General features: G+C 35.6%; 4 protein-coding genes across 7 annotated transcripts in view; 1 reads left to right on the plus strand and 3 right to left on the minus strand.

Moving 5' to 3' along the window:
- Nucleotides 1-813: 813 nt before the first annotated feature.
- On the minus strand, nt 814-4,055 carry LOC100368579 (alpha tubulin-like; the record flags this gene model as incomplete). The annotated part of the gene is given in 3 exon segments (NM_001184865.1): nt 814-2,067; nt 2,339-2,561; nt 3,974-4,055. Coding segments are annotated over 3 exon segments (1,356 nt in total). The 3' UTR covers nt 814-937.
- Nucleotides 4,056-6,818: 2,763 nt separating this feature from the next.
- On the minus strand, nt 6,819-10,652 carry LOC144359394 (tubulin alpha-1A chain-like). Its single transcript, XM_085492423.1, has 3 exons — nt 10,538-10,652; nt 8,537-8,759; nt 6,819-8,048 (listed from the first exon to the last, which is right to left on the minus strand). The coding sequence occupies exons 1-3, from the start codon at nt 10,538-10,540 to the stop codon at nt 6,922-6,924; spliced, it is 1,353 nt and encodes a 450-aa protein (XP_085348549.1). The 5' UTR covers nt 10,541-10,652; the 3' UTR covers nt 6,819-6,921.
- A 2,920-nt stretch (nt 10,653-13,572) lies between these two features.
- On the plus strand, nt 13,573-19,030 carry LOC144347883 (DNA repair protein SWI5 homolog). The gene is made up of 5 exons (XM_085491943.1): nt 13,573-13,608; nt 13,834-13,952; nt 15,128-15,222; nt 16,221-16,310; nt 18,509-19,030. Exons 1-4 carry the CDS (start codon nt 13,573-13,575, stop codon nt 16,283-16,285), a joined length of 315 nt encoding a protein of 104 aa, XP_085348069.1. The 3' UTR covers nt 16,286-16,310; nt 18,509-19,030.
- The window catches only part of LOC100378881 (uncharacterized), a 48,518-nt gene continuing 38,465 nt past the window's right edge, over nt 17,019-27,071 (minus strand). For 2 of the 4 annotated variants that reach the window (XM_085492339.1, XM_085492341.1), the window contains exons 4-8: nt 23,200-23,226; nt 21,190-21,272; nt 20,140-20,341; nt 19,238-19,382; nt 17,019-18,752 (exon numbers count right to left, since the gene is read on the minus strand). In XM_085492339.1, the coding sequence (XP_085348465.1) occupies nt 18,515-18,752; nt 19,238-19,382; nt 20,140-20,341; nt 21,190-21,272; nt 23,200-23,226 (695 nt within the window). In that variant the 3' untranslated portion in view covers nt 17,019-18,514. The remainder of the gene's footprint in view (nt 18,753-19,237; nt 19,383-20,139; nt 20,342-21,189; nt 21,273-23,199; nt 23,227-27,071) is intronic. The other 2 variants (XM_085492340.1, XM_085492342.1) reach the window with 1 other exon arrangement.

Here is a 27,071-nt window from a genome sequence, read left to right on the forward strand (position 1 = left end):
CAAGTCACAATTCCTATAGACCCCACCATAGAACTACTTGCTATACAACTGCACGATTTTCTGTTTTATAGACTAAGGGGTACCCACAGAGTACAAGCCAAGACTTCTTGCAGGGCAAGAGGTGGGAATCTCGGCAGTTATGCCTGAATTAATACATCTTGAATTTAACACATTGCCTATCAAGGTAGCCCCTTCCCTAATCCACTCATTGCGGGCTTCATACACAAAACAAAGGCGAAAGAGTCAACTTGCTACATACATCACATAACTTTAAACTGCATGATTGTACTACTTGGTGGAATGTTACTGCACATGCAATAAGTTTATAGGGCATGCAGAATTCATTTTTATTTAGCCATACTTTAAAAGTAAATAAAAGTTCATGTATTAGCCAAAACACCCCTGGGAAAAAATAGAATTTTGACCACATTTAAACCATATCCTCTGGGGCGGAGCCACGTCACAAAGACGTTCCACGTTTCTAAGATACGCACTACTGTACCATGCATTTCTATGGGCTCTCAACTTTAATCATAATCCAGAACAACCAAATTAATACATGTTGGACATGCAGGGGTAATCTTGTTACAGTGTTCAGGAGAGTCTCAACAAACATCTCAAAAAACAGTTTTCTGCCTTTGTTTTCACCCTGATGGTTGCCAGGCAGTGAAAATGCGCGGATGCCCGCCCACAAAAATTTCATATTCTAAAATTATTAGAATATAAAATATTGTACTTTAAAAAAAAAGATGGCATAGTATTACGGCTATACATGGGTTAAACGCAATAAAATATGAAAACAAGCAATACACGTACTGGCAGTTACAATTTATTACACCATAATTCTCGGGACCTGGAATATAGTGGCAGTGTCAATAATTGAACAATTTATTAAACATGATTACAATTATTGTTCTCTGGTTACTTTAGTCAGGATTTAATATTCTTCACCTTCCTCCTCTTCTCCTTCATCGACGGAGTCAACACCAACCTCTTCGTAATCCTTCTCAAGAGCTGCCAGATCTTCACGAGCCTCAGAAAATTCACCTTCCTCCATACCTTCTCCGACATACCAGTGCACGAAAGCACGTTTGGCGTACATCAAGTCAAACTTGTGATCCAGACGAGCCCAGGCCTCTGCGATAGCGGTGGTGTTGCTCAACATGCAGACGGCGCGCTGTACCTTAGCCAAATCGCCACCGGGAACAACTGTTGGTGGTTGGTAGTTGATACCTACTTTGAAACCAGTTGGGCACCAATCTACGAACTGGATGGTACGTTTGGTCTTGATGGTAGCAATGGCGGCATTGACATCCTTTGGTACGACATCACCACGGTACAACATACAACAGGCCATGTACTTGCCATGACGTGGATCGCATTTTACCATCTGGTTGGCTGGCTCAAAACAGGCATTGGTTATTTCACTGACTGACAACTGCTCATGATAAGCCTTCTCGGCTGAAATCACAGGGGCATAGGTAGCCAATGGGAAGTGGATACGAGGATAGGGCACCAAGTTGGTCTGGAACTCCGTCAAGTCAACATTGAGGGCACCATCAAATCGCAAGGAGGCAGTGATGGATGAGACAATTTGGCCAATCAGACGGTTCAAGTTGGTGTAAGTTGGACGCTCGATGTCCAAATTACGGCGACAGATGTCGTAGATAGCCTCATTGTCAACCATGAATGCGCAGTCAGAATGTTCCAGTGTAGTGTGGGTGGTCAGGATCGAGTTGTATGGCTCAACGACAGCAGTAGCAATCTGTGGAGCAGGGTACACGGCAAACTCCAATTTGGACTTTTTACCATAGTCTACTGATAGACGTTCCATCAACAAGGACGTGAAACCAGAACCGGTACCACCACCAAAACTATGAAAGATGAGAAATCCCTGCAGACCAGTACACTGATCAGCAAGTTTACGAATTCTATCTAAAACCAGATCAATGATTTCTTTCCCGATTGTGTAGTGACCACGAGCATAGTTATTTGCAGCATCTTCTTTACCAGTGATCAGCTGTTCAGGATGGAATAGTTGGCGGTATGTACCAGTTCGTACTTCATCTGAAGAAGAGAGACACAAAATTTTAATTAAAATTAATTTGCCATTTGAGCTTGGACAGATACCTACTCTTTGAGTTCCTTGATTTCCGAGATACTAAGCACGCACAGGTAAAGAATTAAGGGGGGGTCTGGTTTTTATTAAATTTGGAAAATAAAATTCCATGCACCACACAAAGCTAAATAAATAGCAGGTAAAATTTGTTTAAAATGAAACAAACCCCTAGAAATGAGACACAAAATTGAGTTAAAATAACCTACAGCAAGCACTCACCGACTACAGTGGGTTCCAAGTCTACAAACACAGCACGTGGTACATGTTTACCCGCACCAGTCTCGCTGAAAAAAGTATTGAAGGAATCATCACCACCTCCAATGGTCTTGTCACTTGGCATCTGACCATCAGGTTGGATACCATGTTCCAGACAGTACAACTCCCAGCATGCATTGCCCATCTGCACACCGGCTTGGCCAACATGGACTGAGATACATTCACGCTGAAAATGATAAGCAGATACAATTTAATATGCTGTTATGGCAGAGTTATCACATTGCAAATATCATCATTAAAACCATATTTATTATATATGCACTCCCATATCTAACCTGGATGAAATGAGTGGGGGTCTCATTTGAAAACTTGGGGGGGGGGGGGGGGTCATATAAAATTAACAAAAATTCCAGATACAATTTTGGGAGAAAAAAAATGTACATGGTAAACATTTTTTTGGTACATAAAGCATAAAAAGCTAATTTAAAAAAAAAACGTGCTCAAACATTAAAATGAAGAAAATATTTTGCCCTGCAATAGAAAGTAGATTTAGATTTTAGGTTATTTTTACAGAAAAAATGTGAAGGCATCTTGCTATAATCTCTTTATTTCCAACTATATTGAGTGTTTGTAAACTTTAAAATACTCAAACTATTATCCACTCGTACGGTTTCATATCCACTCATGTGGAGCTGGCTGAGCTAGAACATTTATATGCCCTGAAAATACAGAATGAAAACTAAATTAAATTTTCCTTTCACTAATTATTTTTTTGGTTATCTTAAAGCATCCATTTTGAGAATCCAGTCATTTGTTTTCATTACTATGATTAATAACCATGATAAAATATTAATAGGAGTCTGAAATTATAGAGATACATCAGAACATTATCTTTCAAAAGATATACACATTAACATTCCACCACAGTGTCAAAGGTCAGATGATGGGCGGAGTGATCTACACTGGCCAATCACAGCTCTTCAGAGATTCAAAAAAAAAATTAACAGTTAATGACTTGATGACGTCTGGGACTTCCAGTCTTTTCTGCTTTTCTGTCATGACGTGCACACAAAAAAGCATAAAGATAAAACAATTACTTGAATCCGTTGTCACGAGAGGATTCATCACTGTTGCTACGTGCGTGTTACCACGATGCAAGTCTTTTCAACCAAAATTTGCCCTAAGTATTAAATGTTTTATAGAAACAATTCTAATGTGCTTTGCTTTTTTAAAAATAAGAAACAAATCGAATTTATGTACTGAATGTTCTCGACCAGAGTAATTCGATGACTCATTTCGACTTCATTACTATTCATAGCACATCAGCCACTCCTAAACTAACATGATGTCATTGATTCGGAATTGCGAGCCACGAAACTGGAGAATGGAAAAGTCAAATCGAATATGTACTTCATAATTCTGCAACAGGATGGACAGATATTGTCGAGGAAACGAGAATAGGTTTCCCGGATATTCAGTTTCCGGCAGATAAGTGCAATGTCGAATGAATGAAATCTTCAGTTGGCGCCACATGACTTGACAATTTTACGAATTTTTCCTTAATGTAATTAAAATAATTGCAAAAGGTATTTGATGCTATTGGCAGAGAAAAGTGTTAAAGAAACAAGAAGTACTTACCATTTTGAAAGTGATTACAGGGGAATCGTCAAACGAATAAAATTTGGACTGATGGCTCTACGAGTCAACTATAATGGCTGACAGTGAGAAGAACTGAATTATGGGCGGATAATCACGACATTTTATAAGCTACGAATGACGTAGTCGATTCTTATTGGTTAACAATGACGCACGTGATCTGATTATGACGCGTTTGAACGCCACCATTATAACTGCAGGCAAGGCCGGTTATATTCGATGGGCCAGTGCGCAATTACTTCGGTGTTTCAGTTATTTTTCTCTGGACCAAATAAAATAAAACGTCGTTTAACATCTTTAAATTTAAAATGTTTTTCAATAAACGTGCGTTGATAGAAATACAACAAGATTAAATATAATTTGTATTTTACAGATCATCCCGTCTAATAATTCAAAGGCCCAATAATGTTGAGACATAGGATGTAGAATTTGAAATTAAGAAAAACATCGGAAAAAATAAACTGGCACATCAAATTACCATAGCAACAGAGAGGATTCTTACTGTACTGTAAGCTATTTTATTGGTAGTTTTAATTTTAATTACCCGTCTATACTGTAGGTTGTATTCATCTTTAAATGTCATGTTTCTGTATCAAGTGTTCGACCTTGTCAAGGTCAAGAACCGAGCACGAGGTGCATTTCTGCAGTGTTTGAAATTACTGTCCGCCCATACGCCCGGCACTGGCAACTTTATTCAGTCGGGCTGGCGAAAATTCAAGTTACTAAACTAATCCTGTGGTCGGTAGATTTTTTGAGAAAAATAAAATACATTTTCTTTTTCAAAAAATGTCTATGAATGTACGATTGTTGTCAAAATTATGTACCTAGATGTCTGATGCGGCCGTTTCGACACATGCATAAAAACAGGTATAAACAACAATTCACATAGGATGCGTGACTTTTTTTCATTCATTCGAAAGACTAACCCAGTCAGGTTCACTGTACCACGTGTTGAGGGACTGACTGTACTTAGGAAAGAAAATAAACGCCCATGGTTGAAAGGTGTTATCAGTACATCTTCACAGGTCAAGGAGAGCCATCTCATTGGTGGTAGGTAAAAGGTCATTTGAAATCCTGAATTTCATAAATTTCAAACAAGAGGTTTCTATTGGTCGATGGAATAACACTGGAGCATTGCTGGTCGATTAGGCTTTGCAGAAAATGTAAATTTGCATTCAGCAACCCCCTCCCATATTGTGTATGCATAGAGGAATAAAATAGGAAAATTCATTTTAAGATAGAAGCCTGGTCATAATTCTTGACAAAATTCGTCATAAATCGCATACCAATGTTCATGTTCATTATGTACAATCATGAAGCTAATGTCTTGTGGTACAATTAAATAGCATTATTTTGTGTGTTACAGTTAAGCATTTTGAGAAACATGTCCTAATGTTTCTTGAAAATTGCTATTTTTAGAACAATTCCATAGAACACAATGTTAAAGAAAAATTTCTTGTTTTGACACTTTCTAAAACCCAGATTTTTTAAATAATTCAGAACATAAGGTACTCCATCATTAACAATATACGATTTTCTCAGCTTATGTCACCAGGTTAGATTTTGAGATATTGCATAATATCTCTGCCATAGGAACCTGTGGTAAAAGTGTTATAATAGTGTCAAAATGGCGACTTTCCACGAAAATACAACCATCAATTTCTTGAAAAAAAGGCTGGTGACCCCCAAGTTTTTTTAGGTGAATATCCTTATATTGTTTTGGCGTACAATTCATTGCAAAATGAATAAATTCTGGGTTTTTTAATTTATGAGTGACTTCTACCTTAACTCCATGGTGTAAGTAAGCGAAGCAACACAAATGGCTGGAAAGCATACTCTTCGAGGTCTGACTTGGAGGTCAACCATTTGGAAACGTGGGGGTGGGGGTGGAATGTAGAGTGACCAGTGTATTTTTCCAAGGTGTATTGAGTGACATAGTGGATGAGCCTATTAAAAGCACACAAACCAGGTAAAATGAAATTCTGGATTGACCCCAGATAGTAAAATCCCAAAAAAGTTTGAAAACAGAACTCCTGGGTTAAGCGTACAAGCATATAAAATAAATAAAATTGGGGAATATACCAGTAGGTCTTCTACTTGAGATAAACATAAAAAAGCATCTGTTATCCCAGTATCGAAGTTAAAATATTCTTAAAAAATAAATTTGATTGTACATGTTTTGCAGGCTTGATTATTCCAGCACCCGTGCCACAATTTAAATGCGCTTTTTTTTTTTATAGAAATTTCCTAATAAAAATGTAACCATTCTGTACGTTTTGAACTCACTAGAGTATCAGTGTACCAAGTTTCATTGATATACGATTATGCAAAGTAGGCAATTAGAATGCCTAATCCCGAGCACCCATGTACTAAAGTTACCGGTAGAATAAAAAAAATAGAGCTGTATAAGCCAAAAGTTAAATTATGTAAATTTAGTATTAAAGCAGGGGAGTCATCACCTGCTCAAGCGTCAGATGGCCATAACTTGTCATTGTTTTCAAACAAGCAGATATAAGACACCCATGAGCCTTTGCATTTTTAGCATGTGTTGTTATCGTCGCATGGGACTCACTTCCAGCATGTGCGCAGTAGACTATCCGCTTTAATATGTTTGGTTTTTTAACAAAAAACTAATCTGGTCTGATTATTATCCCAGACCATCTATGCAGCAAGTTTCATTGAAAACTCTGCAGTTCTTCAGAACTTTCTGTTCCATCGGTATATGGAACAGAAATTCAGACTGGGATAACCACAAAGACTGATTGTGTGCTATGCTACCACAAATGAATAAGCTGCCACACCAAAAATAATCACATTACAATAGCGATAGAGTATTTCTAATTTATTGTTTCATAACGCTCATGACATGGAATGCTGTGGCAGTGACATGTAGATAAAAATTTAAAAACATGATTGGACTTTATCTTCAACTAATATTCCTCCCCCTCTTCTTCGCCTTCCTCGATAGAGTCAACACCGACCTCTTCGTAATCCTTCTCAAGAGCTGCCAGATCTTCACGAGCCTCAGAAAATTCACCTTCCTCCATACCTTCTCCGACATACCAGTGCACGAAAGCACGTTTGGCGTACATCAAGTCAAACTTGTGATCCAGACGAGCCCAAGCTTCGGCGATGGCTGTGGTGTTGCTTAACATGCAGACTGCACGTTGTACCTTAGCCAAATCGCCACCGGGAACAACTGTTGGTGGTTGGTAGTTGATACCTACTTTGAAACCAGTTGGGCACCAATCTACGAACTGGATGGTACGTTTGGTCTTGATGGTAGCAATGGCGGCATTGACATCCTTTGGTACGACATCACCACGGTACAACATACAACAGGCCATGTACTTGCCATGACGTGGATCGCATTTTACCATCTGGTTGGCTGGCTCAAAGCAGGCATTGGTGATTTCACTGACTGACAACTGCTCATGGTAAGCCTTCTCGGCCGAAATCACAGGGGCATAGGTAGCCAATGGGAAGTGGATACGAGGATAGGGCACCAAGTTGGTCTGGAACTCTGTCAAGTCAACATTGAGGGCACCATCAAATCGCAAAGAGGCAGTGATGGATGAGACAATTTGGCCAATTAGACGGTTCAAGTTGGTGTAAGTTGGACGCTCGATGTCCAAATTACGGCGACAGATGTCGTAGATAGCCTCATTGTCAACCATGAATGCGCAGTCAGAATGTTCCAGTGTAGTGTGGGTAGTCAGGATCGAGTTGTATGGCTCAACGACAGCAGTAGCAATCTGTGGAGCAGGGTACACGGCAAACTCCAATTTGGACTTTTTACCATAGTCTACTGATAGACGTTCCATCAACAAGGACGTGAAACCAGAACCAGTACCACCACCAAAACTATGAAAGATGAGAAATCCCTGCAGACCAGTACACTGATCAGCAAGTTTACGAATTCTATCTAAAACCAGATCAATGATTTCTTTCCCAATTGTGTAGTGACCACGAGCATAGTTATTTGCAGCATCTTCTTTACCGGTGATCAGCTGTTCAGGATGGAATAGTTGGCGGTATGTACCAGTTCGTACTTCATCTGTGAGACGAAGAAAATTACTGGTCAATGAAATGAATATATTCTGGAAAGGCAGTTTAGGTAGTTTGTCATTGGTTAGCTAAGAAAAAAAAACATCCTATACAGTACAGTGGAATCTGGTACATTATAAACCATAAACTTGGCATGCAACACTTTAGTCAAACTCTTAAAAATGAGGCGGTGAGGTACTTTTTTTTCCCAGTAAAATATTTTTTACATTTCATCGCTTCATCAACAGAGGGCGCTATGCAATAAGCGCCATTAGTCTAGCATACTGTAAAACATATTTAAATAGCTACATGTCATAGCGAATTTGACTCAATGCATGAATTAACTGAATCTTAATTTAGCTAAAGTGTCAACTATCTCATTGTGAGAATATACTTCATTCTAAATTAGTAATATCTTGAATTAGTAAAATTACAGATTAGTTAAATTAGCTAAAACATGCTAGTTCAATTAAACCATGCAATTCATCCTGTACTTACCAACAACAGTGGGTTCCAAGTCTACAAACACAGCACGTGGTACATGTTTACCCGCACCAGTCTCGCTGAAAAAAGTATTGAAGGAATCATCACCACCTCCAATGGTCTTGTCACTTGGCATCTGACCATCAGGTTGGATACCATGTTCCAGACAGTACAACTCCCAGCATGCATTGCCCATCTGCACACCGGCTTGACCAACATGGACTGAGATACATTCACGCTGAAATTAATCATCGGATACAACTTAATATACTGTTGTGACACGAGTCATCACATTGCAAATATCATTAAAACCACATTTATTATATATGCATTCCCATATCTAACCTGGATGAAACGAGTGGGGGTCCCCCATTTGAAAACTAGGGGGGTGTTGTATACATTCACGCTGAAATAACGTTTTTAGAGAAATTTGGTTAACTTGAGCTCACCAATGTTTCAACAGGGCTGGAAGGATATTTGTACAAACTGTTGTGAGAGGTCCTTTCAATCTCAGCTATTCAGTTAGTATTGGTAGAATAAAAAAATCACAATGGACAGATTTATTGCATCACTTCAGAAAAACTTAATACTAATTTATTTAATTTTAATAGTTCATTTAAATATCAGGGCAACCCCATGCTGTTCTTTTCAAAAGCCAAAAAACTTCTCGTCTTAAATCCAGGATGGGTAATACTGTAAAATGACTAATTTTCACTGGGTTTAAATTTTGCTGATTTACCATTTCAAACATATTCAGTTGGTTTTAAAGTCACAGTTTTATCATTCTATGCTAAATTTTACATATTCACTGGGTTTTAATTTAGCTCATTTTCCAGTCAGTGAAATAAGCAAAATTTAAACCCAGTGAATAATTAACCCCTTTTACAGTATTCAGAGTAGTTTTTGTTAAGTATACTGTAAAACTATTTATTTTTACCAACATTTAATTTCCCTGTTTTGACGTTTGAGTTTATTCACAGTGATTGAATTTCACGAATTTGTCAAGTAAACAATGAGCTTTATTGTTATTTTATATGTTCATGTAGATTCAATTTAGCGGCTTTTAACTTTCAGCGAACATAGCGAAATTAAAACGCTGAATAATTAATGAATTTACAGTAAATATGACAACTATAGCATCATTAACACCATATGCTACATACTAAACCAACTATTTACAGACATGCTAAAACACCAATCACTTATGAAAATGAGTGGGGCTATTGGAAGAATAAAAAAAAAGTAGACAAAATCGACACAGTAATGCAAAAGAATTGGGAGGGCAACGAATTTGATTTCAAATGGTTAACCGTTAGGGATAGACTATTTGAAATCACACCTGGCTGGGGGGGGGGGGGGAACTGGAAGATTTGTTGAAAAACAAACCAGGCACAGAGAGAAAAAATACATGCAAGATGTTACAGGGAAATACTGATAGCCATTCAAGACAAAAAATGCAAAGATAAGATAGAGAAAAAAAATGAACTGGTCACACTTTTACAGCCACACCCAATGAATTTTAAATGGTTGATCCCTTATAGAATATATCGACTGTCAAATTTTGAAACCAGTCCATGGATGAAGTTTAAGCCTATCACAACGCCGCGATTGCATCTATAAATTTCACGGATTTAAACTAGTTTACTGATATCTGAAAATGTGCACAGAGCGTCATTTGAATACATGACTCATGCTAAAGCAGGGTCCAATGTAGCTGCAGTTCTGTAGCTCTGGATTTCGCTGGTGTCCGTTTTTTGGCGTTTTCTGTTGCATCGGTAGTCTGATTCGGTCGTCTACTGGTAATTGCCAAACCCTACCGATGCAACAGAAAACGCCAAAAACGGACACCAGCGAAATCCAGAGCTACAGAACTGCAGCTAGGTCCAATGAATGGGATTTTGGCGGCATGTCGGATTCAACTTCTGTCCTATTTCCGAACGGGCGAGTCATATAAATTGCTGTTTTAATGTTTCCACTACTGTTGAAGTTCGCCGAATACAAGCAAAAAATACTCACCATTTTGAAGAGGTGATGGGGAGAATGTCTTAACGATTTAAAATAAATTGGTAGTTTGGCTCAACAGTTCCGCTACAATGGCCGACGGTGAGAAAACTGAATAAGAGCGGTTATTACAGCACGTTATAAGCAACAAACGCGTACTTGATTCTCATTGGTTGATACTTACTTCAATTGTCGGCGTCTGGTCTGGAACATTCGTAGTGGAGCATTCCATTTTGACTGTGGGAATGTTGGCGCTATTAGGTGGGTGACGATAGTAATGCTTTGGGGATGAATTAGATGTAATATCAATAAAGACAACTGAAATAATGTTTATAAACGTTGCAATTATAATATTCAGAAGAATAACTCACTTGTTTGGAGAGCAAATAAATTACTGATTTTTTCAGAGCTCAGATTTTCTTGTTGACAAACTTGAACATGTGCTATATTGTTCAACAACTTGAGAATTGATGGCGAAATATATCCGAGTCGTTCAAAAGTTCAGCTTTTTCTTTCAGCTTTATCAATATATGGTGCATAATTTCCAAACTTTTTAAAAATTTATTTCACATCATGTATACAATAGTACTTACAACAACATTTATATGGCATTTTTTTATGGTTCGGCCGCATGGTGGCGTCTTTATGGCGAGATGAACGACCATTATAGAAGAAGCACGCGAAGATCGTAACAAATAAGGAAAAAATTACTTTTATTTTACTTCAGTTGTGATTTATTTTTTCGTGATGTTGTTTTACATTTTGTTTCCTCTCAAATATGTGTTGGATATTTTTCTGTCATTGTTCTTTAAGGAATTTTTCAATGTTTTCCCCCAAAAAATTCTAATCGTTATCCCCAAATCGGATATCACTGGGCTGTTGTGTCATGTCCAACTTGACACCGATCTAATACTTCATGTCATGTACTGCGCCTGCCGATTGCTGTAATTACTGCGCGTGGTATACTAGTATATTTATTTTATTTACCTCCATGAAACTATCTTATTGCGCAGAAACCAAATATAATCACAGAATAAAAAAAATAGTCCGTCCCACGTCCATTTACTACGGCAACCAAGGTGGCTCACAACATGTCATTTTATAAAACCAATTTTACAATTCATTTACATTTTGAAAACTCATTTTTTTTTACAATCCTTTTTTAAAAACCATTTTCGGTTCTGGAATCGATTTTTAAAAAACCCAAATTTCGTTTCTGGGTTCTGTTTGTATTTTAAAAACCAATTGTTTAAATCCATTTTCGTTTTTAAATTTCATTTTTGTTTCCAAAATTCATTTTCGTTTTCAAAATCTTTTTTCATTTTTAAAATCAATTTTCGTTTTTAAATTCCGTTTTCATTTTTCAAATTCGTTTTCGTTTTCAAATTCCATCTTCATTTTTAAAATCAATTTTCGTTTTCAAAATTCATTTTCGTTTTCAAAATCCATTTTCGTTTTCTAAATCCGTTTTCATTTTTAAAATCCATTTTGCTGACCTTTTACCTATATGTATATATGTATTTTTCACTTTAAAGCAAATTTTCCATCAGAATTTATATAGGAATTTATGATTCGTGTTAAGGTAGATGCTGCATAATATTTTTGCTATAGAAACATGTGGTAAAAGTGTTATAATAGTGTCAAAATGGCGAATTTCCACTAAAATACAACCATCAATTTCTCAAAAATAAGGCTGGTGACCCCCAACTTTTTTTAGATCAATATCCTTATATTGCCTTGGAGTACATTTTATTGCAAAATAAATAAATTCTGGGTATTTTAATTTATGAGTAGGCTTCTACCTTAAACATTATTTAATGAAAAATAAATAGTATTCGTTGGATTTTTTAAAATAATTCCAGGGGAAATCAGGACCCGTCTTATAACTGCGTATTATGTTTTCATTATATGTACCCGGACGAAACTTTGAGATATGACGTAACCTTTTCACCAAACCTTGGTAAGCTATCCGAATACGAGTGCATTTGTATAGATCGTACCTGGATCGTATATCACCGTAAGTACTATAGCGCCCTCTGCGCCTGTAAGAAATACAAAATGGTAGACAGCGCGAAATTTGTACTCTGACATTTACTCCAGAAATTTCAAGTCGTTGTAATCGACTTTGGGATTTTATTTCCAAACTAAATTCTTCTGTAGACATCAGTGAGCATGTCCGATCTACCCCGAACACCAGAGACTAGCACGAGTTTATCCAAAGCTCCGTTGTCCAGTGGAAGAAGACGTGCATATTCCCGGTTTGTTTACATTCTCATTTCTACGTCTTGACAAGCTCCATGATCGGAGTGATTGCTCGCCTAACAACACACGCGACAAAACCAAAGACTATATTTTATCGTGAGCCTGTGATAAAGAACGGTTCCAGTAAAGTTGTATGTGACTATAGGTGGTGTTCATTTCAATGTTCAACGATAATATTTCCTCATCGAACAGCACAATATATATATTGAAGTCTTGTTTAAATAATGGAGGTAATAGGAGTACTGTAAATAGTCAAATAATTTCATTTCAGTTCCAGATTATGTGACTCTGCAAAGCAACAATGGAACACAAGTTTTCGATCACCGGTATGTACACAAAATATTTTTAGGTCATTTCTCGGTGACAACATTTGCTGTAAAGATCGCCACCAAGAGGCAGCAAAAAATGTCAATCAGCCAAAAAGATTAAGAGTTAGTTGTTGCGTTGTTTATAAGTGAGGAGGATTTCAGTAACTAATTTTCAAAAGGACCCCTTCCCCCCAAAAAAATATGCAGTGATGCGGTTTTAATTTTAATTTTTACTTACATCTTGTGTAAAATGATTATTGTTTACCAAAACTAAATATATGTTGGACATTTACTAATTAATGCTGTTCAGTTCATTCATTACAAACTTTTTTTTTTTGGATAAAAAAAGCAACACTTCTTGGACCCAAATGAGCTGGCTAATGCAAGTGTATATAACAGACCATTTTCAGTATTTCCACGCTTAATAATGTGCTGTCCACATTTGATGATGGTCAATTTCGATGAAGTAAGGGTATCTAAATGCAATATTCCCCTTTCAAAGATCGGCCTTTCGATGTGAGCTATGAAAAAAAAGAATTTCAAGTTCAAAATCAAATCATTCATTTTTTGCCCTCTTTGACGCAATACGCGAGATCTCGCAGTCGAATGGAAAATCACCTACCGGTATTACACAAAAACCTTGTCTGAACTGTGTTCTGCCTGGGAGGTCCACGACCAAAAGTACATGATCAAAATGTTCGGCATCTTCAAATAAACAGTATTTAATTTATTGTTTTTCAGGTGCGTGTTGATTTAACCGATAAGTCACTTGAGACGTCTGCGAGTATACAAACTGATATTGATATGTTGAAGAGGAAACTATGCAAAGTGGATGATGAAATTGAACTCTTGAAGCAAGAGTATGTATCATACTTCAATGTAATGGCACACACAAGAATACATTTCATTGTCTATACACAGTTAATAACAATGGTTTATAAAATCTGTTATATACCTTGAACACATTTTCAGTTTATCCAAATACTTTTGTTTGTAGATGGTTACACAGTATTCTATTGTTTGTAGATGTATACTCAGTATTCTATTATTGTAGATGGTTGCACATTATTCTATTGTTTGTAGATGTCACACACTATTCTATTGTTTGTAGATGTCACACACTATTCTATTGTTTGTGGATGTCACACATTATTCTAATGTTTGTAGACTCTACACATGATTCTATTGTTTGTAGATTCTACACACTATTCTATTGTTTGTAGATTCTACACATTATTCTATTGTTTGTAGATTCTACACATTATTCTATTGTTTGTAGATTCTACACACTATTCTATTGTTTGTAGATTCCACACACTATTCTATTGTTTGTAGGTTCTACACACTATTCTATTGTTTGTAGATTCTACACACTATTCTATTGTTTGTATATTCTACACATTATTCTATTGTTTGTAGATTCTACACATTATTCTATTGTTTGTAGATTCCACACACTATTCTATTGTTTGTAGATTCTACACATTATTCTATTGTTTGTAGATTCCACACACTATTCTATTGTTTGTAGATTCTACACACTATTCTATTGTTTGTAGATTCTACACACTATTCTATTGTTTGTAGATTCTACACATTATTCTATTGTTTGTAGATTCCACACACTATTCTATTGTTTGTAGATTCTACACACTATTCTATTGTTTGTAGATTCCACACACTATTCTATTGTTTGTAGATTCCACACACTATTCTATTGTTTGTAGATTCTACACACTATTCTATTGTTTGTAGATTCTACACATTATTCTATTGTTTGTAGATTCTACACACTATTCTATTGTTTGTAGATTCTACACATTATTCTATTGTTTGTAGATTCCACACACTATTCTATTGTTTGTAGATTCCACACACTGTTCTATTGTTTGTAGATTCCACACATTATTCTATTGTTTGTAGATTCTACACATTATTCTATTGTTTGTAGATTCTACACATTATTCTATTGTTTGTAGATTCTAAACACTATTCTATTGTTTGTAGATTCCACACACTATTCTATTGTTTGTAGGGGTTTCAAAGAAGAGGAACTGAATTTACATATTACTAAAATGCATGAGTACAATGAATTAAAAGATACAGGGCAAATGTTACTTGGAAAATTAGGTAAGTTGTGCGTGGGAGCTTCTTGCTCAGTAATAATAGAGCAACATATTTCATAAGTGTTACAAATATAATAAATTATCTGGTGTTATGAGGAACAGATATGTATATTTCACTCCTTGTTATGGGAAGATCATTATGTCATTTCTAGGAAGTGTAACGTCCATGGCTGAATCGTTTTCAAATGTTTTTTTTAGCTCCGCTGTCGACTTTGTCGACTATGGTGTAAATGTACCTTTGGTAGACCTCTCTCAGATTTGTTCATTTCACGATGATATCTTCAATTCTCTAGTTTTGGTGAATATTTTTGTTATTTTTGGTAAAAAGTCCAATTGCTTTTATATTACATATATAGGTACTACATGTGGACCTCTCTCAAATTTGTTTATTTTATAATGATATCTTTAAAATTAATTCTTTTGGTGAATATTTTTGCAATTTTTGGTAAAAAGTGATATTTTTGACTTCTTGTTAAAAACCGCAAGTCCAATTGCTTTGATATTACATATATATGTAGGCACTACATGTGGACCTCTCTCAGATTTGTTCATTTTGTAATGATATCTTTAATTATCTAATTTTGGTGAATATTTTTGTCATTTTTGGTAAAAAGTTATATTTTCGACTTCTTGTTAAAAACCAGTGCAGTGTTGCAGGTCATATCATGCAGTAAAACATCATGGTAGGAATTACTTCGCATCAAGATCTTGTGTTAAACCAAAACCATTTGAAAACATAGATAATGATTTCCTACAGGTTCTAATAATTTTTAAATCATAAATTCTAATGGTGAATGAATCTTGTTTTGTTAGAAAGGGGTTTGTGAAATGCAGAAAATTCTAATTTATCTGATGATATCTGACCAGTTTTTCGTGTTTGTTGAATAAAAAGCTCATGGTTGATCTTTTACCAAGATGCATTGTGCAAAACGCATAAAAACGCACTCATCAAATTCGATATATCGCTCAATTTCAGTCTTTCTAACTCCATGTTTATTTCAGCTGAGTTGGAATGTGTACCAGTAAAAGATCTCTATCAAACATATGGACTTGAACTTGAAGATTAATTTGTGCACTGTTGGCAATTTGACAGTTAGTACCAAAAGTTACTTCTACAAAAATATTGTAAGCGACTTTTGCATTGATTTTGCATCTTTCCCAATGCTCACTTAACGTTTTGAATTTTTGAACAGTCAATTCAACTTTTGTTTATTCACAAAATAAACAGCATAATATTTTTCATATTTTGTCCAAATTTTGATCAAAATCTGTAACCAGTGGAAAATTAAATCTATTCGATAGAAAATTAACAAAGAAATTAAGGAAAAATGTTTGAAATTGTGCAAAATGTGACATTCAAAAGGCTACCCACAATGCTTTGAAAAGTGAATCAGTATTCGAATCTATACATCATGTCAGTCTCAGGAATGACCAGTACTCTTTTGTTAACACTATCACCCTGTAGAGGGCACTGTTACCCTGTAGAGGGCACTGTTACCCTGTAGAGGGAAGGTACTGTTACCCTGTAGGGAGCACCATTAACCTGTAGAGGGTGCTGTTACCCCGTAGATGGTGCTGTTACCCTGTAGAGGGCACTGTTACCCTGTAGAGGGTGCTGTTACCCCGTAGATGGTGCTGTTACCCTGTAGAGGGCACCATTACCCTGTAGAGGGCACTGTTACCCTGTAGAGGGTGATGTTACCCCATAGATGGCGCTGTTACCCTGTAGAGGGCACTGTTACCAAGTAGAGGACACTGTTACCAAGTTGTAGAAGTGCTGTAATATAATAACATGCTGAATTTATCACAAATATTTTTTAATCAATCTTTGCAAAGCTATTACAGAAAGAAATTCAAACAATAAGAAATGGACGGATGTTTACAATATTGCATAGCTTTATGAAAATCTTGTACAGTGGAAGTGAGCTTGATGAAAACCCTATGCTTCAAATATATATACCATATTTGCTCTATTAGTAGTATATGCACTTACATAAATGGCAGAAATGCATCAAAATATGTCATATTTGAATGATTTTTGTTTTATGTGTGCTTTAAGTGTACTACAGGATATATGCACACTTTAGGTACAAATTTATTTGATCTGTCGTTTTCAGCAAAAGAGTTATTATTTCACACATATATACATCAACAAACAATGTAAATGAAATTGTATAAAAATACTCATTCTAATTTATAAAATCTTTCTAGACCTTTTTTTTTTCTTTTGTAAATACCGGTATTAATGAAATATACACACCAGGGCTTATCACTAAGGATAGTCCTATGGCCATGGACAAGTTAAATTGGCATTTGGACAAATGAAGAATAACTCGCTTGTTTAGGAGACTATAGAAAATATATAGGCAACATACTTTTTCCCGAAAAGTGTGTTTAAAAGTTAAAGCGGGGGAGTCGTCAGATGGCCATAGCGTGTCATTGTTTACAAACAAGTGTCTACCCATGAGCCTTTGCGTGTTTAGCGTGTGTTGTTATCGTCGATTGGGACTCAAGTCCTGCGTATGCGCAGGTGACGTCCCTCTCGCTTTAATGTCAAGCCTTGTACACTGTATAATGACTTCCTTAATGAGCACTGTATTTTCATGTCACTTTCCTCTATTAAAAAGTATATTTTCCAATAAATTTAAAGCAGCATTAGTAAGTACTTCTAAAAATAAAGACACAGATGTATAGCATTTTTCAATTGTAGATGTTAATTTGTGCCACACAAATGGAATGTATCATTGCTTTAACCCTTTCACCACCAGATTTCTCGTTCAAAGTTGTCTGCACTTTTTGCTTATATTTTTCAATATTTCTGGTAATAAAATCTGATTTTAGAGCCAACAGACGAAATTTGAATCAATTTTAATTTTTTACTCAAAAAATTTGGCTATTTTCGTCCCAATATTCTGAAGGAAAGTGCAAACTATAAACAGGATTATTTTGTGAATTTTTGATGAAAAGAGGGAACTGGTGGTGAAAAGGTTAAATAAGTTATTTCCAAATTTAGATAAAAATAGGTAAAATGAAAATTTACACAGAAACTAGTTTTTCACAGCCTAAAATTCAGTGAGAAGAGATTGAAAAATCATTTAGCATAAAACGACGCCATTGCAAAACGTATTATAGTAAGCAAACATGAAAAAAAAGTGGCCGACAAACGGCCGTATTAGCAAATACCACACATTTACACAACTTAATTGGGTTAGTGATAATATCTACATAATGTCGCAAAACTTAACAAAATTCAACATTGTAAATTGTTGTTCCTGATGTTTTTTTGACAGTGCTTCTTATTCCCACTCGGGGTGGATGGTAAAGTGTCTTGGGATGGCACGGTGTGGACGCGTGAACATCGAGATCGTGTTTGAAACTGGACCGGGATGACGAATAACTGGCAGATGATGCCATGTCTGATGCTGTGGTTTCGTTGCTCGAGTAGTCGGTGTCAGCAGACGAAGGTGTGCGTTGCGTTTAGCTGGGTTTATAGCACCTGTTTCGCGAGCCAGTACGTAACTTCCTGTTCTACCTCTGCAAATAGAAGAAAAAAACACATGAAAAAGTTATACATATTTCTCCAAAGCTCACCTCAATCAGTGCAAAAGTGCATAAAAACCGGCAACTTAATTTATTTGGATAAACTTGTAGATTTGTGTATTAATATTGCAGTGACCAATGCGCAGACACTGGCCACAATAAAACCTTTAAATGGAGGGGGGCAAGGGGGGATAGCTGGTACAGGTTACATGAAATAAAAACGGCATTACATTATTACGAGAATAAAAGCAATTGATTACATTTTACGAAAATATTCTTTGCCGATCCTCAGACTGAAAATTACAACACAGCTGCTTTTTAAAACTTTTTGAAAATATTTTACTATACATTTTTCAATCCCCATGTTTTTTGTTTTTACATATTCATGCCATAAGTGTTTATAAAAAACAATTTTTAATCATTATATTCATTTTCAAAAAACGTTTCATGTACTTCAATTAACAACCATATGCACTTACTTGTTGAGAGTGTCCAGGACTTGACGCAGTCGATCTCCATCACAGATTTTGCACTGACTATCATCCTCGTGTTTGACGCCTTCTTTGGCTCCCATCAAACGACTTCCTGCCAACGAGCTGAAGAACTGAACAGCGACATCACGATCTGGTAAAAAAAAAAAGTAGTAATTGATGAAGCCATGTAATTAATTAATAAATGAGAAAACAAGAAAGTAATGATAAATAACAAAGAGGACTGAAGCATCGTTCTGCGCTATTGATAACATTGACATGAATGGCTACGGAGATCTCGTTAACTGTAAGAAAACTACAAGACTTGTTTATGTCACTCAAATAGTGTTCTATTCTCTTATGTCATCATGTCTATCGTTCCCTGAATGATGTAAACATGATATTTGAAACAGTTATGTGATGATGGGAGAGTACATTTGAGGGACTAAAACAAGTTTTTATGACTCTCACACTATAGTCTATTTTATTACTTTCCATGCCCTAGCAGAAGTATGCAATTATGTGATTATAAAAGCCCAAATTGCTGCAGTTGACAATGGATTGACGATAAAAATTGATGAAATGGAACAAATTCATAATCTTTGTCTTTTGATCATATTTTTGAGATTGAATTTCTCAAATTTCTTAATAACACCTTATCTGTGAAAGCCCCGACGAAATGAAAAGGAAAAAAAAAACGATGCTGTTTGCTGTTGTCCTTTTTTTAGCTAAATCAATCCAAACTTTGCGTACTGTGTGAATTTTATTTTCAGGAACTTTCAGGCAGGTTTCAGGTTTAGTTTCATTCTACGTAACTCATATCTTCTATTTGTAATTTAGACCGACTTATTGACGTGAATCTTTACTGATAACACCCAAATGATGGATGGATGTACATGCATACCACTCACCTCTATCACTAGCGTTGTCCATCCATTTCTCAACAGCTTTCTTAGCATCGGGTTGCAATGCGTGGGTCAGTGTCTTTTCAACATACTCTTTATCAGTGATACGTAACACTTGGTCAATGATTTTTTTATCTGAGTCTGGGGCCACACGTAGCCATTTCTCAGCTGCTGGCTGAGCTCTTGGCTTCAATGAACGCTGCAAAGTCTGTTGAAAAAGTAAATGTATGGTTCAGGCATAAAACAGAGGACTGTAAAAGGATTAATTATTAATTATTAACTGGGTTTTAATTTTGCTGGCTAGAAAATGCGCTAAATTGAATCCCAGTGAATATGTAAAATTTAGCATAGAACACATTATCTAAATGATAAAACTGTGAATTTAAATTAAAACCCACTGAAGTGCCTGAAATGGTAAATCAGCGAAATTTAAACCCAGTGAAAGTCATTTTACAGTAATTCATCTCTTTCACTAAATCATTCTGATCATCGTTCCCCTGTGCTTGTTTTTTGCCGATGACAATTTAAAACTTGATTGCAAAGAATGTGAAACATTTTGTTGGGTTGAAAAGGTCAATTCCGTAGAAATTTGGAAACCATTAAAATAAATTGATTAGCTAGAGGTTGGTTACCCAGTATAAATTACTTCTAACAAATTCATATTCATAGCAACAATTCTTTGGTTGTTCGGCCATTTTATTACAAATACAATATACAAGATACAAGTTGGCACATATGACACATAGGTTGCCATGGAGACTTAGTTCCAAAATAATTTCAACACATAGGTCACCATAGAGACTGATCCAAAAATAAGGTTGACAATTAGGTTGCCATAGACATTGATCTTCAAATATGATCAACATATGAGTTACCATAGCAACTAACATCCAAAAGGGGTATAGATTGCCACAATCCCCAAATAAGGTCAAAACAGGTTGCCATAGAGACTGATCTCCAAAACTGCACACAGCATGTTATTTATTAAACTCGTATTTATCTCTGTGAAAACTATAAAACCATTTCTGGAAAAAAAAACAATAGAAGTTGACTTACAGAATTTCTAATATCCGGTACAGCAACTTTACGTTCCAGTTTGTTGTTGGGTGGAGTACCAGATATTGATGGCAGTGCTCTGACTGTAATATAAAAACAAATTGCATATAATTGAGTTAATAAATAAACCTGTAAATTAAGTTTCTGATGTTTGAGCAATCATGATTACCAGTATATGAAGTGCACCCTCCCACCTTGAACTTTACTTTATTGCCAGGCACTGCAAATGATTATTGTCACTTCTACTATTTTTTTTTTTTAATTTTACTGCAATGATATGCTTAATTTTATTATTGAAGAACCGCATGAAAATACAAACTTATTTTCACCTGAAAAAATAAACTGCTGCATTCATAGAGGTCCAAAAATAAAGAAAAAATTCCTGGTCAGTTTGTGTCTGTGTTGTTTGTTTATATTTTCATTATACAATTTTTCGTTTTGTTTTTGGAAAACTGTCAAAAATCTAAAAAAAAAAAACTCAATATTTTTTATAGGCCTTAAAAATGTAACAATATTTTTATTCAGAATTTATTCAAATTTAAACCAATTGGATGTGCTGGTCTGTTTGATATTGTCTCATCTGAGTTTACGGTAGGTAGTATTGATTTTTATCTGAAGTTCGAAGCATATTTTAGTTATTCCAAGCCAATATGTGGAGCACCATCCTTTAAAGGGTGTAGATGTAAGTGGATGTTGAGTGGGGAAAACTTGTGGAAGGTGGAGGTCACCTTACAGGAAAGAATAGGTGCTGGATTGATCGGACAAAGACCACATTTCGCATTGAATATCATTACATAGTCATGTATTGTATGTGGGACCCACATTGTCAGCTTAGGCATGTGTCACACTTATCATCAAAACATTTCATGCAAAGCAAAATTTTATAGCAGTCAAGCCTCCTAATTTCCCCTATATTTATTACTCTAAATGTAAACCATGTACTTGAACACTAACCATGCTTTATTACATTCAACAACTGTTACTTTAATATCTGACACCTGCTTCCATTTCCCTTCCATTCACATACTTCAGAAAAATATGCAAAGATACATGTGATTGGTTGCACTCTGGGGAGTTTCATGAATGGACCCAATCAGAAACGTCCTTATATTTTCACTCTGGGTTGTATTCACGTAGTCAGTGAACGGCATTATGGGAAATAGTAAACAGGCTGGGAATAAGGTACTATTGGTTAGACCACATTGATGCATTATTGAGATGACTGCCATGTTCTCCCTAAAACCGTATTTAATACTACTATGAATGTTTGATGAAATTTTCAAATTAAGCTTCAATGCTCAATCAATTGCAAAAATGTTATTACATTTCAACCAGGCTGTATTTTTAACGTGGACTAGCTTGCTGTGACTTGAAGTGACACTCGTCAGTAATTTGTATCTCCATTCTCTTCTGTTCGCATTTCATTCTAACATTACGGCTGATGCATCCATCATTAGGGTGTAGACTGACTATCATAACTCATTGTCGTCACAAAATCAGTTATTTTCACTACTATAAATTTCGGCAATTTCAGGATTTTATGGTATTTATGAAGACAAAATTTCATGCAATCAACAGAAAAGGACGTTTTCACTGTCACAAAATTTTCAATTTTGGCAGAAACACAAAATTTGCGAACATTAAATCTATTAAAATAGTTCACAGTAATTTGGTGTGTCCATTTTCTGTATTTATTAACTTGCCTGTAATTGTGTACCAATATTTTAGCAGCTTTGTAAAACTAGTTACTTTGTAAATGTTTTTGTTTTGGGACACACACACACACACGTTATAGTGTCACTTTGAAGTGAAAGATCCAACATGGTGTGAAATATGCGAAATTCAGAAATCAAGGAACTTGGGCAAAAATAACGTACATGTATTTTTTATTCCAAAGGTTCGGTAATATCAGTCAGTCTAGGGAGAACATGTTGACAGAGTATGGAACACATGAGAATTTACCAGCAGTTAATAGCGTATAAAATCTCGGCACACACATTTACACATTACCTGACCCTGCCGAGTGTGTGGCACGACCTACAAAACACAGTGAACAAACAACATTAAACAAAATAAAAGTTTACAGTTAAAACAACAAAACAAAAGTTTACAGTTAAAACAACAAAATAAAAGTGGGTGATTGAAAAAACAAAAGTACATCGTTAAATAAAATTGTGATTCTATACAGTGTGATGGCAAAAAATTTAAAACAAACTTCATTTTGGAAAACTACTTAATTAAGCTAAAAAATAAAGAACTGAAAAGTATCCTAACTAAATTCAGACTGAGCAATCACAGTTTAGAAATTGAAAAAAGAAGACACAACAGAATCAAAAGTAGCGACAGAATCTGCAAATTGTGTAATAAAAATGATATTGAAGATGAACATCACTTCCTCATAATATGCCCAGTATATAGTAAAGAGAGGGTCGTTTTATACAATGAAGCTGAAAAGATTATTCCTGACTTTACTAATCTCACACCTGAAAATAAATTCATAAAAATAATGTCAAATAATAACTTAGCAATTCCTCTGGCACAATATCTGAAATACAGCTTTGCTATTAGACAGCAGCACCTACTTAGTCATTGACTTTTTTTTTTAAACCTATTCATTGGGTTTTTGTTTTTATATTCAGTTTATAGTTTTTTTGTTGGTGTTTCATTTTACTTTATTATATATTTCCGTTACTAACTTCAATTTAGTCTGTTTTTGGTTGTCTTTAAACTATTAGCCATTGTAATTTGATTAATTTGTATCTGTAATTTTTGTTGTTGTTGTAACCTTTAACCTCTTTCAGTAGGTTGTTATGAGTTAATAAAATTGTTGATGGCCTCTGGAATGTGGTCATGTGATCAAGTATATTATTAAGTTATGTAGATGAGTCAAGGTTATGACTTTAGGGACTAAGAACCCACATGTTAGGTATTGTGATCATTCTAGTTATGTCAGTTACGTTAAAATACGTTAAATATATTGTTATAATTTGGCACAAGTATTAGCCTGTATTACCTGTGAATTCACTCACGAGTGTATGTGATATCATTTTAGCTTAGTGAATTTAATAATAATAATAATAATAACTTTATTACACAACTTAACCATCTGTGGGTTTAGTAAGGTAAAATGAATACAAAAGACAAATAAAATAAGACACACTAAAATTAAAATACACTGAAATTCAACATAGAAAGAAATACAAATTAGAAAATCTCTGGAAAAAATGATTAAACAGCAGCAAGGTTCTCCCAGACCAAAGTTACATATTTATCTTTTAGAAAATTGTATTTTTTAAATAATATGACAAAGCCATATTATTTCCCATTATTTTCACAAAGCTTTCCATTCTGGACAAGTCATTAATTTTTATTTTAAAATACTCCAAGACATGTTTTCTCTCTACTTCATAGAAATTGCAATCTAAGATGTAATGCATTTCATCTTCAATTTGATCTGAAGTGCATTTTTTGCAATAATAATAACCTTGGTAGAACATGTGTAGTACAAACTTGTGAGTCACTTTGTTATGTAACGAGGTAAACAGGATGTTTAAACAATAGACAGCTAGAGTAAACTAAAAGGAAGATTGTACCAAGCCAGTGAAGGAGCAACGTCTCCTCTTCCGTTCTGTGAAATAAAGAACCCGTTTTTCTTTGTAAAGTTTGCCTTGTGTTAATTGTCATATTAACACCCGCAACAATTTCTGGGGGCTCGTGCGGGATAAGGTGATTCATCGTGTGAATAGCAGACCATCAGAAGTGAGAAGAGGACAGAAAAAGCAAGTTTCAATCCAGTCAAACTGTGGAAAAGGACTGTGTCAAAGTTTCAAACAACAACTTGTGAGTACAAGATAACTTTTATCATGGAATCAAATGATTCTCAGTTGGAACAGTCATACCTTGAAATATGTGCAGACCTATATCACCTTGATATGAATCAATTGCCATTAATTTATAACCACCTCAAAATTAGTGGAGAAACCGTTGACAAGACAAAATATACTTTGATTAAGGATATTAATCAACACCTGATGGGAAACTGGGCTAAGGAATTAGAAGACCAGGGTTTGTCTACTTTATTAGAATTGTCTGATATGATAGCTCAGTTTCTCAGACCAGTTACAACAGAAGGAAATGGCAGTCCACCAGGGGTCCAAGAGGGGATTAGCCAAGATGCCCAAAGAAACAATGAACTGCACAAAGGTCAAAGTTCAGGAACCTGCTGTTGCTAAGCAATGTGATTATCCTATAGCTGTAGAACATTCCATTCACCAGCAAGGGGAAGCTTGTGGTTTATTATGGGAAAGATTTCAAGATCAGTGGGCAAATAGGAAAACCAAACCAAAGGGATAAACTGTCATTTCCTAGCCTCATACATCAGATTGAAAGTGGAATAAGCCGAGGTGTTCCAGAGAATGTAATAATTGATGCCGTAATCAGGTCAATTTCTCCACAAGAGGAAATTTGAGGTTATTTAGAAAGTACCACCAAGATTGACTTACAACTACTTAGATCCTTATTGAGAACTCATTATAAAGAGAAGTCAGCCAGACAACTATATAGTGAACTAGATTCTGCAACCCAACACTCGAGTGAAACGCCTCAAAATTTTGTATTCAGAGTTCTGAGTTTACGTCAAAAAGTGCTGTTTGCATCACAAGCTTCAGATGCCACTGTGAAATATGAAATGACTACTCTCAATGAAACTGCCTGTGAAGCCATCAAAACTGGTCTTGTCAATGATTCAATTCGAGCAGAACTAGAACCCTATCTAATTGGTAATATCGAGGATGAGAGATTACTTGAATGACTTAATGTGGCAGTGAAACGTGAAGAAGAAAGACAGCAGAAACGACGTTTGGCTGGGCGTGGTACTACAATTAAAGTAAATGCAATATGTTATGACATAGAATGTCCACAGGCTACTACAGAAATGACTGTAGAAAATAAATATGGAAATTTACAACTTGATGGTGTGAATGAACAAATTCAAATGTTAGGAGAGAAAATAGCAACATTGGCAGCAGGATTCGCATCATTCAAAAATACAGTATCAGACACAGAACCAGGATCTAACAGGAAAACAATCCCCAAGAAAAGATCATTTGGTTGCAGGAAGTGTGTCAATGAAGGAAAACTGGACTGTAATCATTGTTTCAGTTGCAGTAGCAGTGATCACTTTAAAGCCGCTTGCAAACAATCATCAAAGAAATCGGGAAATGCCAAAAGGTTAACCCAATGGGACCGGGATTAACCTGTGAAAGTGAACTGTCCCAGCAATGTAACAACAATCTGGAAAAGACATACCAGAAGCTCCAATTATAGGCTACAATGTGATAGAACATATCTGTAAACAACAGCTACAGGTTCAGAAAAACTACATTCCTCAAGTCCTAGTCAATACCATAGTCACATCATTCCAATCCATGAAGCAGGAAAAAGCAAAGGCTGTTGTAAGTTTAATTCAACAAAATTATGAGGACAATGACACTATTGCAGTACTCAAAATAGGAAGACATGGTGTGAAGATTCCGGCAGAAAGAACTCAACTTGTTGAATGTATCATCCGTACTGGACCTATCAGACAGAAATGCCCTGTGATGTTTGAACCAAACATAGAACGTCCATGGCCTGAAGGACTTGAGATTGATGACCAACTAACGGTATTATCTAAAGGGTCTACACATAGAGTATTAATCCCAGTTCACAACACCACAAGACATGACATCTTTCTGAGAAATCGGCGAACTAAAATGGATTAAATCTTTCACCCCATTCAGTTGTTCTGACAACAACAACATAAATGCCAACGTTGATGCCGTACAAATACAAACAACTTCTAAAGAAAATTGCCAGAACCACTGGGATCCACCTGTTGATTT

This window comes from Saccoglossus kowalevskii, chromosome 17 (assembly GCF_978046115.1).
Source record: "Saccoglossus kowalevskii chromosome 17, keSacKowa6.1, whole genome shotgun sequence".
NCBI lineage: Eukaryota > Metazoa > Hemichordata > Enteropneusta > Harrimaniidae > Saccoglossus > Saccoglossus kowalevskii.

What these genes read in the sequence shown, in the direction of transcription:
- LOC144359394 (XM_085492423.1), bottom strand. An exon ending in CTTGGAACCCACTGTTGTTG is followed by an intron (nt 8,049 to 8,536) that starts GTAAGTACAGGA and finishes TTCGTCTCACAG; the next exon opens with ATGAAGTACGAACTGGTACA.
- LOC144347883 (XM_085491943.1), top strand. Translation starts at nt 13,573, where the DNA reads ATGCAATATTCCCCTTTCAAAGATCGGCCTTTCGAT. An exon ending in TCAAAGATCGGCCTTTCGAT is followed by an intron (nt 13,609 to 13,833) that starts GTGAGCTATGAA and finishes ATTGTTTTTCAG; the next exon opens with GTGCGTGTTGATTTAACCGA. An exon ending in ATTGAACTCTTGAAGCAAGA is followed by an intron (nt 13,953 to 15,127) that starts GTATGTATCATA and finishes TATTGTTTGTAG; the next exon opens with GGGTTTCAAAGAAGAGGAAC.